General features: G+C 45.0%; 1 protein-coding gene across 4 annotated transcripts in view; it reads right to left on the bottom strand.

Annotated features, from left to right (window-relative positions):
• Window positions 1–615: 615 nt before the first annotated feature.
• LOC133110006 (DNA (cytosine-5)-methyltransferase 3B-like) overlaps window positions 616–12,272 on the bottom strand; it is a 40,126-nt gene continuing 28,469 nt past the window's right edge. For 3 of the 4 annotated variants that reach the window (XM_061219814.1, XM_061219815.1, XM_061219816.1), the window contains 6 exons: window positions 6,216–6,306; window positions 5,880–6,028; window positions 4,864–4,949; window positions 3,274–3,343; window positions 2,829–2,947; window positions 616–2,220 (listed from right to left, as the gene is read on the bottom strand). In XM_061219814.1, coding sequence (XP_061075798.1) covers window positions 2,079–2,220; window positions 2,829–2,947; window positions 3,274–3,343; window positions 4,864–4,949; window positions 5,880–6,028; window positions 6,216–6,306 — 657 coding nt within the window. In that variant the 3' untranslated portion in view covers window positions 616–2,078. Of the gene's footprint in view, window positions 2,221–2,828; window positions 2,948–3,273; window positions 3,344–4,863; window positions 4,950–5,879; window positions 6,029–6,215; window positions 6,307–12,272 lie in introns of those variants that run through there. The other variant, XM_061219817.1, reaches the window with a different exon arrangement.

Below are 12,272 nucleotides of genomic sequence, written 5' to 3'. Positions count from 1 at the left end.
ACTATTTTTACTACTTTTTAACTCAAGAAATTGGACCGTAAGAATAACAGAAGTAATAGGAGGGAAGGTTTAATCTTTCAGTTTTGGAGTCAATTGTTCTATATACCTTCTAATGTGTCGCTAAGCCGTCTCACATCAAAACCACACAAGTTGTTTGCATGTTTATCAAAATCAATGTTAGTGCGACAAATTCTTAAAAGCTGACTGTACGGAAGGCTGCGGCATAACGAAGGCAAATTAAAGCTACTATAATGAAGGAATGTGTTCCTTTCAGTCTGTTCATAGTAAAACTAATTTATTTATATTTTATATAAATTCCTGGCCACCACATCCATTCCATGGGAAATACTTCCAAGTTCAAATAACGTAAAGTCCAAGTATTTTACTATATCATAACCTTCCTTTTAAACCTGTATTTTTGTCCCATATAAATAAAAACACAAAAACTATAAATATCGATGATAAAGTTGTGATGAATATACACTATAGAATACAGAATATAGACCAAATAAAATAGAATAATATTGACCAAATGAAATTGTATCAAATCAGCTTTATTGGTTGATATTGGAGGTTGTCAGAACAACTGCATGTAATCATGGCACTGAGCAGTGCCATTCTGCTGCTTCTCTCCCATAAAGTTGACAGGCAAAGAACCCTCATTACAAAACCATAAAAATAATCTTTCCTTCCACTCAGTTACACTTGCGCATAAAAGGCAAAGACTGGTTAAAAACAAAACTTTTTTTTTTTTTTTCATTTTGTATTAAAACAAATCTACTTGCAGAAAATACACATAAAATCAGTATTATATACTGTTATATCAGTGTATAAAATCAGGAGTATAAGAAGACACTAAAAGACATGATTTCACAAGTCTTAGAATATTGCTAAAGTGATCTGTAAATTTACAAAGAGATTGTATCAGTAAAAAGTTTTTCAAAATATATATATGAACTGAAAATGTACTTTTGTGTAAAAATAACTCACAGTATAGTTTTTTTATTTTTGGAAGGTTTACATACCTCCCTGCATGTTGTAAAGTATCCATCTTGTAAATATGGACTTCAATGTTATACAGTGTGCTTAGGATGAAAAACTGAGGTAAAGTGTGTCAGATGAGTAACATGTTTAGCGCTGCTTTTTAGTTTTTTGAGTATGGTCTCGAAGCTTGAAGCCAGCGCATTTTACAAGTGTAAACAATAATGAAATACAGTACTTTTTTTTCTCTAACAAAGGTTATAGGAAATAAAAATAAATCAAAACATGTTAAAAGCAGGAAACACAGATTAGCATAGCTTGAATGGCCCTATATTGTGGCGAAGGATATTAAAACATTAAAATGAAAACAAGAGATCGACCCACCGAGGATCTCCCCCCCTCACTTCCGTTGTCGTACTGTTCATGAATAAACATATTCATAAGTGCAGACTGAACAGTTCAATAACATCTTACATTATGGAGTCTCACGATACTTAAAACACACTTGTGTAAACTTTAAATATATGCTATGATTAAAAAGATACAAATAAGGAACATAAACATAAAAGCCAATAATCTCAATATTTTCATTTCTTTTTTTTTTAAAAAACACTTTTTGGGGACCTGTTCTTAAATTCTTTGTATTTATCGACGTCTCTATCGTGACACTTGCTAAAGACACGGAGAACACCAAGTATTGCAGACAATATGCACGTATTAATAAAACAACACAAAGAACACCGGGGCCCATAGCGTTGCCATGGCACCAGGCTTCCTTCACTTCCAGTGCTGGGGTGCATAACTGTCTCTGCCAGAGACTTCCTGTTCAGAACCGAAAATAAGGCCGTGTGGATGAGGGGAGAAGGTGCTGTGTTCTGTGTGCTTACCGGTTTGAGGGGTCACTGTAGGGCCTCATTTGACCAAGCGGCCTGTGTTGGGGGCGGAACAGCACCCCCGGTGGCTGTGTGGGGGGGATGGGGCGGATGGGGGAGGGGATCTCTATAGTGAAAGATGGGAAGGTTGGGAAGGGGTGCGGGTGGAGGGTCATGGGAAAGAGGTGTTAGGGGAGGGTCGTGGCAGGGGGTGATCGTGGGGGGCTATTCGCAGGCGAAGTAGTCCTTGAGGGGGGCGAACAGGTGGCGGATGACTGGCACACTCCAGGAGCGACCCAGCAGCTTTTGACGGGCGCCGCGGCCCATGTTGGACACGTCCGTGTAGTGCACAGGGAACCCGAAGATCCTGCCGGGGAGACGGTCCGAAGACCACAAGTTACGACAAATCACAAATTACACTGGGTGAAGAGAACTGTGCCTTAAAGGTGCCAATAGGTCATTTTGGACTTCTAACGGTCAACGGAGGAATTGCAGCAACAAACACGCCCCAAAACCACAACACTGTTTATCCCACCCCTTTTCTGTGAACGCGCTGATGTTGAAAAGCCATTGGCTGCGGCAATTACAGCCAATTTCAACCACTGTGCTTGAATTATTTTCAGCAATACAATGTTTGGTACAGTGAAACCCGAATTTAAGGACAATAAACACAGGCAGAGGGTGAGTCAACATGTCAGTGAGCCTTTTTTCAATGACAGGAAGGGATTTACAGGGCAGCCTGTAGCGTAGTGGTTAAAATACATGACTGGGATATGCAAGGTCGGTGGTTCGATCCCCGGCGTAGCCACAATAAGATCCGCACAGCCGTTGGGCCCTTGAGCAAAGGCCCTTAACCCTGCATTGCTCCAGGGGAGGCTCACAAGCTCGCTATCCCAGCAACTGGAACCCATTCTCACTGCAACCTTTGACCTTTCACCCTAAGGTAGCAGTAAGACCGAGATCAGCGGGTCTGACCTTTCCATCTCTGTGCACCACAGAATGTCCTCCTTGCCGTTCATGATGACGGGAAAGTGCTGATCTTTGCCCTGCTTAATGGAGTTGGAACGTGTGGTGATGGTCCTCACCTTCCCAAACTGCAGGGACACACACACACACAGATCTACTCAAACTGCAGGGACACACACACACACAGATCTACTCAAACTGCAGGGACACACACACACATATTCACACACACACACACACACACACGCACACACACGCGCACGCACGCACGCGCGCACGCACACACGCACGCACACACACACGCGCACGCACACACGCGCGCACACACGCGCGCACACACGCGCGCACACACGCGCGCACACACGCGCACGCACGCACGCACACACGCACACACTCACACACTCACACACACACATATTCACACACACACACACACACACACACACACACACACCTTGGCCACACGGCTGTGCTCCAGGCAGTCCTGCAGCTGGAGCTTATCAGTTCCAGAGGGACACAATGGCCTGGAGGAAGGGAGTGAGAGGGGGGAGAGAAAGCGTTTGCGGCTTTGCACAAATGTTACAATATATACAAGGCTAGTATTTTCCAGGTAGATAAAGGGAGTTAGGGTGTGTGCGTGGGGGGGGGGAATAAGGCTGACGCAAGTGGTGTAGGGGCAGGGATGTGTGGTTTTTCATGGTCAGTGGTCAGTTGGTGGACTAAACGACTTGTCGACGAGTCTGTGTATGGCAAAATTAGACAAATCAGGCTTGAATTGACTTAAGTGACGTAAAATAACTTAAAACAATAACTATTATCAGTTATTAACCATAAAAACCAGCACAATTTGCAGTTTGATCCATGACAATTTTCTTTAATTTAGTCTTCATAATAATAAGCAGTATCTATCTTAGAGAGCTTAGAGACAATACAACCGCTAAAACCATGATGCGCAGCAACAGGTGACAGAAAGGTCCAATCACTCTAAAGTTTGAAAATATGTTCAACATCAAAAACAATCACCAACAAATGTACCTTTTTGACAACAACTGATTTATTTCACTGAATAAAGTCCATTTTTGACCAGTGAATATTGCGTTCATGTGAACATTTAAAATGTTTTTTTTAAAACACATTTGCACCACATCACACAATTAATTCAGACAATTTTAATCAACTCATAAGAAGTATAAATTAAATCTAAATCTGGCTTTTCAAAATCTTGTTCAATCCACCATTGTTTTAACAATACGCCAAGAAGGGGCAGAAGCAGGTGACTTTAATAGGATGGGAGATGACACTCCGATTGCTGCATCTCATGGTACACCAAATACATCTATTAATGAGTCCCCCCTTTTTGAACCCTGTGCCTTACTTTACACTTGGACTATTTCTTTAAGTTCCCCACTCAAAGTAAGGCTGATTAATGTAAAGATTTCATTTAAACATTGACAAGCACCCCCACAAATGACTTTTCGTCTAGTCTAAAGTTTGGGCTTATGTTTGGGCAGAACTGGGGAGTACTGGGGTTCGGGCAGCGGGTTTAGGGTGCGGGTGTGTGATACAGGGGGAAGGGCAGGGGGTTTAGGGTGGGGGTGTGTGATACAGGGGGCAGGGCAGCGGGTTTAGGGTGCGGGTGTGTGATACAGGGGGAAGGGCAGGGGGTTTAGGGTGGGGGTGTGTGATACTGGGGTTCGGGCAGCGGGTTTAGGGTGCGGGTGTGTGATACAGGGGGCAGGGCAGGGGGTTTAGGGTGGGGGTGTGTGATACAGGGGGCAGGGCAGCGGGTTTAGGGTGCGGGTGTGTGATACAGGGGGCAGGGCAGGGGGTTTAGGGTGGGGGTGTGTGATACAGGGGGCAGGGCAGGGGGTTTAGGGTGGGGGTGTGTGATACAGGGGGCAGGGCAGCGGGTTTAGGGTGGGGGTGTGTGATACAGGGGGCAGGGCAGGGGGTTTAGGGTGGGGGTGTGTGATACAGGGGGAAGGGCAGGGGGTTTAGGGTGGGGGTGTGTGATACAGGGGGAAGGGCAGGGGGGGACACCCACCTGTTCATGCCCGGCAGGTTCCCCCAGAAGTACCTGGCTCTGTGAGCGGCTGACACTTCAATGGCATCGATCATCACAGGATTACACTGCCAGACACACACATCCACAACTGACACAGCGCAACAACTGACACAGCGCAACAACTGACACAGCACAACAACTGACACAGCGCAACAACTGACACAGCGTAACAACTGACACAGCGCAACAACTGACACAGCGCAATAACTGACACAGCGCAACAACTGACACAGCGCAACAACTGACACAGCGCAACAACTGACACAGCGCAACAACTGACACAGCTCAACAACTGACACAGCTCAACAACTGACACAGAGCAACAACTGACACAGAGCAACAACAGACACAGAGCAACAACAGACACAGAGCAACAACCGACACAGAGCAACAACCGACACAGAGCAACAACTGACACAGCGCAACAACTGACACAGCGCAACAACTGACACAGCGCAACAACTGACACAGCGCAACAACTGACACAGCTCAACAACTGACACAGCTCAACAACTGACACAGCTCAACAACTGACACAGAGCAACAACTGACACAGAGCAACAACAGACACAGAGCAACAACAGACACAGAGCAACAACCGACACAGAGCAACAACCGACACAGAGCAACAACTGACACAGCGCAACAACTGACACAGAGCAACAACTGACACAGAGCAACAACTGACACCGTGCGATAACTGACACAGAACAACAACTGACACAGCGCAACAACTGACACAGAGCAACAACTGACACAGAGCAACAACTGACACCGTGCGATAACAACAGACAGGGCACCAATGCACTCACAGTACTGTACAGTGTCGAGGCATTTCACAAGAAGCTGTGTGAGTGTGTGTGCCTGTGTGCATGTGTGTGTGCGTGTGTGTATGTGTGTGTAAGTGTGTGTGTGCGTGCATGAGTGTGTGTTTGCGTGAGTGTTAATGTGTGTGTGCGTGTATGTGTGTGTGTGTGCGTGCATGAATTTCTGACCTCGAGGAAGCGGGAGATGTCTCTCTTGTCGCTGACCCCCATGGCAACCACATTCTCAAACAGCCAGAAGAACGGCCGGTCCTCTCCCTCCCTGGGCTTGCTGGCGTTCAGGAGCCGGTAGAACTCAAAGAACAGCCGACCGGTGCCCTCTAGAGGACAGGAGGCACATGGCATGCACAATCTAGCACAATCTCCTTTCTTCTGTTATTGTCACACTAAATGGTTTTCAGACAAAATGTGATATTAGACAAAACACAAGCGCAAAACACATTTTTAGAATTATTTCATTTATGTCATGAAAAAAAAGTTTCGTGAACAAACACCCACGCTCCTTACCGAACAGACCCTTCCTGGCAGGATTGACGATGGAGAGGTCATTACACGGGCTCCCTCCAATCACCAGGTCAAACGGGCCCCAGTCTGCGATCTGCATGGCAAAACAGCACCACACAGTGTCTGTTTGAGGGTACTGCAACTGAGAACAGCTCTGCCCTGCCTGCAATCTGCAGCACTGGTGTAAAGTTCTCAGGTTACTGTGGTAACACAGTTAGACACTTGACCTCGGTGAGCCTCATAAAAGCACACTGTTGCCTCATCCTTGCTGTGGTTTGGTGGTGCAAAGTACTACCCTGAGGCAGATAAGTGTACATCGTAATCTTTTATTTACAAAGCATAAAGGCTTCAAGTGCACTATGGGTAAATGCCGTGCACAACTAAACAAGAAAAACAGCATCAACAAAAAAGCCAAGTCCTTGATTAGCTTTTTTAGTTTGGAATAAAAAACACACTTTAATAAAAAGGGTTTCCTTTTGTTTGGCCAATTATCACAGCATTGATTAAAATCTAATTTAAGGATGATTAAAAATCCATCATCATAAAATTAAAAATATATATCATATTGTAAGGTCCAAATGTACACTTAAAACCAAAACAGTATGCAAATAAAATTAGAAACTTTGGTATTATTCAAAATAGATACTGAAATAAATAGCATTATTTCAGCCAGGGAAAAGTGACAACACAAACTCTAGCCACTTGATTTTAAAAAATCATAATCATTTTAAGATACGGGACTATGGCATAGATGAAACATTATACAGTTCCAGAGGTCAGCCTGCTACAGAGGTTTTGTTAGCACAGAATACTGCAAGCAGAAAAAAAAAAAAAAAAGAAGCTATCCGAGATTTCACAAGCACCTCTTGTTACACTGGAGCTGTGTTGTGTAGCCACCTAGCCTATTTACTCCTGCTGTTACCTTATACCAGCCTTTTACCTTTCACCCTTTTTTCACCAAATCCTGCCCAAAAACATCACTCTCCTATTTGAATGGAAATCAATCATCATCCGCACCATTCACAACTCTTTACTTCTGCCCCAGAAAATGTACCTGCCTTTCAAGTGTTAGCATGCAGCCAGAGGTTTGTCTGTATTCATCCTATTAGTCACAACTTGTGACCTTATTACAGGAACTATTCATTTTCTTTTCTGTCAGAATCATGGATGACTCTTTCTGTCACACCATCTGAAATGTTGTAAATTAATTGTAATTGTAAAACCTGCACAGCTGTATGATTTAGAATGTACACTCTACTGAGTACTTTATTAGGTATTTATTTACTTATTTCTTAGAGTTCTACTGCTGGAGCCTATCCTCTTAGACGTATGATGCATTGTGTGTTCAGAGATGCTCTTCTGCATAACACTGTTGTAATGTGTGGTTATTTGCGTTACTATCCCCCTTCGTGTCAGCTTTGACCAGTCTGGCCATTCTCCTCTGATGTTTTAGGGGAAAATTCACAGAACGAAAGATCTCCCTCCTAAAAGCATGATAGCCAATCACAAGTCAAAATCAGACTCCACCTTAGTGAGCGGGCTGGTTCCTCCAAAACTCTCGACGATGTGTGCTAAAAGTTTATCAATATATCTGTATTAAAGTATGATATGTACCCTGTATAGTTCCAAACTGATTAACTGCTAAATTGTGCTAGGATTACACATTGAGCCCAGCAAGCTGGCAGGGGGGGGGGGGGGCGTCTTGAACTGTGTAGACCAAACTGTCAAGGACACGGGCAAGATATGACTGTACAGCTGATTTCTCCGGGACTGTCGATGTTTTATGCCAGGAGTGTATCTATTTGACCTAGAACATTAATTATAGCTGAGCTTATGTAAACGCAAGAAACCACAGTGAAAACTGTTGAAATGAGAGCAAAGAATGCTACGTACATTTACTCCCTTAGAAGAGAATAATTAATCAAATGTTTAGTGTGTCTGTATATTAGAGAAGTATATTAGAAGTGAATATTAATGAAATGTTTAGTTTGTCTGTATATTTTCAATGATTACTGCTGCTTAGTTTGTCTTATAAAAGCGAAAGATACAGAGTGACGTGTATGGATGACGTGTTAGAGGGAGGGCATCCAGAACTTTATGAGGTCTGGTAGTTTGCCAAGAGCAGGTGCGGGGTGAAGTGAGGACACGTAGTTGGCAGAATGCCCTGAACTTTGTACAGAGTTGGCAGAGCATAAGGACCGTTGGCAATTTGCCACAATGACGTTGTGGGAGGAGCGTTGGGAGGAGTTACGATAAGAAAAGTGTGGGTGATTTGCCAGAATGAGGTTTGAGGAGGAGTTGTAGGTGGAGTAACTGTGTATAAAATGGGTGTACAAATGCCAGTCGGGGTTCAGTTCTGGAGAGCTGATCCGGCTTTATGCACGTGTGCTAATAAAGTCTGATTTTCCTGAAGATCTTGCTGCCTGGTGTCGTCTTTTCCCTCGCGAAGATGTTTTTCGACAAATTGAAGATTTGGACTCTGTCGTTTCCTAGACACGACATTTGGGGGCTCGTCCGGGATATGAAAGAGAAAGAGAAGCTCCCGGCGACTGGAGACCAGGGCGGAGAGTACTTTTTGATAGGCTGCAGCTGCAGCTTATCAGGGAATGAAAGTATTCAAGGACTCTGATCTCCTCTCCCGGACGCCGGAGGCAACATTCTCTCGTATAACTAACCCGGCAACTAAATTAAGGGGAAAAATGTAGCACACTTTTCAGGAAACGTGCGCACGGCGAACTAATGGAGTGAGCCACTGGTTCAGGGTGCTGGAGAAGGAGATGAGCGGCCGAATCTTGGCTGTGGGGGGTCTGAAGGCTCTCCTGGGGAAGGTTGTGGGGATGGAAACAATGCTGGACATATTCGAGCAGGCTGGCGTTGTCAGAGCCCAGATGCAAACCTACAGCAGTGGACAGTGGGCCATTTGACAATGTACGTGCTGCGCAGGTGGAGGCTGATAACCGAAAGGGACGCACAAAAAGATCCCATAATGCCGTAAAGCCATACGGGAGGGGATGTCACCAGGAGTGGGGTGCCACCTCGATGAGGTGGTGGGACTGAACATCATGACACACAGGGAGTTTGTGGATCATGTGGCGCATGCTGAAGAGAGACAGCGACAAGATGGAAAAAAGCTGGAAGATCAAGCAAAAGACATTCAAAGAAAACTACTGTGCAGCTGAAGGAGCTGGAAGCCAAAGAACCAAAGCACCCCCCACACCTGAACCATGGAGCAGCCCGATGGCGCCCCGCCAGCGGTGGTCTACAACTTCTCTGGCATCCCTCACCCAGGGGCCATGCAAGGTAATATACAAGGGGGGGGAACTACAAATGGGTGGGAACCAAATGAAGGGAGGGCCAGGGAATGGTGGGCAAACCAATCAGTGGACAGGGCAGCAGAATCAGCGCACTTTTGATGATGCTGGTAGTGGTAGTATTTATGACAGCTGGTATTTATCTGATTCTAATTGGAGTAGATAAAGTAAAAATAAAAGTAAACTTTGGTGAACTTAGACAGAGTAGTAATACATAGGACCAGACGCCTTCCTAAAGGTTCTTTGTGTCTTTTTATTTTCTTGCTCATGTGAGCTTGTGGGTGAGGGACGTTGTCCCCGGTATTTGTATTTTGGTTTGTGTTTTGTCCTGAGCTGCGTCTCATGGTTCTTTATTTCCGTGCTTAGTGTTTTTTCTGGGTTGTATGTAGTTATTTTGATTTAGGTTTTTTAGGGTCGCTTTATTCCAGCTTGTATTACAGCTGGGAGTGCCAGAAGCACCAACAGTGCCCCAGCGGACCCAGTACGAGAATTGCAAGCCGGCTCAACAGTGGAGGGACGTGCAGACCACATCCACTGGTTGGGAGATCAAGCCGGCTCACCAGTGGAGGGACGTGCAGACCACATCCACTGGTTGGATCCAGGAGCCCACCTGTTACATTGTTACATGGACTATGGCAATTCCTCGTGCTACGAATCAACGTGTTAAGTGTGTGATCATTTTAATAGTTGAGTCACTTAGGATAATACATACAGCTGTGATACGGCTATGGCCAGTCAAATTACGCGGGATGCACTTGTGCAGAGAGTGTTGGAGAAACCATGGAAACGCCGTTATATTGAGGAGTCTGAGGCAATTGGATGCTGCTATAGCAGCAGGGGATGTGCAGGAACCCAACTTAGTATGGTGCATTGGCCAAGCGAGATATTCGGGGCCATAGGTTTTGACCCCGAAAGGGGGGAATGTAGGGGAAAATTCACAGAACGAAAGATCTCCCTCCTAAAAGCATGATAACCAATCACAAGTCAAAATCAGACTCCACCTTAGTGAGCAGGCTGGTTCCTCCAAAACTCTCGACGATGTGTGCTAAAAGTTTATCAATATATCTTTATTAAAGTATGATATGTACCCTGTATAGTTCCAAACTGATTAACTGCTAAATTGTGCTAGGATTACACAGTGAGCCCAGCCAGCTGGCAGGGGGGGGGGCTGTCTTGAACTGTGTAGACCAAACTGTCAAGGACACGGGGAGAGCAAGATATGACTGTACAACTATGTTTAGAACAGCATTTCCTGTGTATTTTGCTAGTTTCTGGATGTGATGCTCTGACTTATGGTAGAACCTATGCACTTGTAAGTCGCTTTGGATTAAAAGCGTTTGCCAAATGACTAAAATGTAAAATGTAAACAGCTGATTTCTCCGGGACTGTCGATGTTTTATGCCAGGAGTGTATCTATTTGACCTAGAACATTAATTATAGCTGAGCTTATGTAAACGCAAGAAACCACAGTGAAAACTGTTGAAATGAGAGCAAAGAATGCTACGTACATTTACTCCCTTAGAAGAGAATAATTAATCAAATGTTTAGTTTGTCTGTATATTTTCAATGATTACTGCAGCTTAGTTTGTCTTATAAAAGCGAAAGATACAGAGTGACGTGTATGGATGACGTGTTAGAGAGGGGCATCCAGAACTTTATGAGGTCTGGTAGTTTGCCAAGAGCAGGTGCGAGGTGAAGTGAGGACACGTAGTTGGCAGAATGCCCTGAACTTTGTACAGAGTTGGCAGAGCATAAGGACCGTTGGCAATTTGCCACAATGACGTTGTGGGAGGAGTGTTGGGAGGAGTTACGATAAGAAAAGTGTGGGTGATTTGCCAGAATGAGGTTTGAGGAGGAGTTGTAGGTGGAGTAACTGTGTATAAAATGGGTGTACAAATGCCAGTCGGGGTTCAGTTCTGGAGAGCTGATCCGGCTTTATGCACGTGTGCTAATAAAGTCTGATTTTCCTGAAGATCTTGCTGCCTGGTGTCGTCTTTTCCCTCGCGAAGACGTTTTTCGACAAATTGAAGATTTGGACTCTGTCGTTTCCTAGACACGACAATGTCTCTCAGTAACAAGGCGTTTCTATCTGCAGAACTGCTGCTCGCTGGCTGGCTGGTTAGATAATCGCATGAATAAGTAGGTGTAATAATGTAAAAATGTTCCTTTAAAAGTAAAAGTGCTCGGTGAGTGTGAATGACATCCTCACGGAGAACAGAAAGCTGGTTGTGAGGTGACAGCAGCAAGTAAAGTTTGTGAATAATATTACAGTTCAAAACTCATGTGACAAAGTAGGTGAGAACACACCATTTGTCCCCATTGCCATCATCCATCCATCCATCCATTATCTGAACCCGCTTATCCTGATCAAGGTCGCAGGGCTGGAGCCTATCCCAGCATACATTGGGCGAAAGGCAGGAATACACCCTGGACAGGTCGCCAGTCCATCGCAGGGCACACGCACCATTCACTCACACACTCATGCCTACGGGCAATTTAGACTCTCCAATCGGCCTAACCTGCATGTCTTTGGACTGTGGGAGGAAACCGGAGTACCCGGAGGAAACCCACGCAGACACGGGGAGAACATGCAAACTCCGCACAGAGAGGCCCCGGCCGACGGGGATTCGAACCCAGGACCTCCTTGCTGTGAGGCGGCAGTGCTACCCACTGCACCATCCGTGCCGCCCCCATTGCCATCATCATTGCCATATTGTTTTGTTCATTTGAATTGTTTGTTAGCCAGAAT

Source organism: Conger conger, chromosome 14 (genome assembly GCF_963514075.1).
Source record: "Conger conger chromosome 14, fConCon1.1, whole genome shotgun sequence".
Lineage (NCBI taxonomy): Eukaryota > Metazoa > Chordata > Actinopteri > Anguilliformes > Congridae > Conger > Conger conger.
Note: the sequence above shows the minus strand (reverse complement) of the source record. Positions and strands in the feature narration are given on the sequence as shown.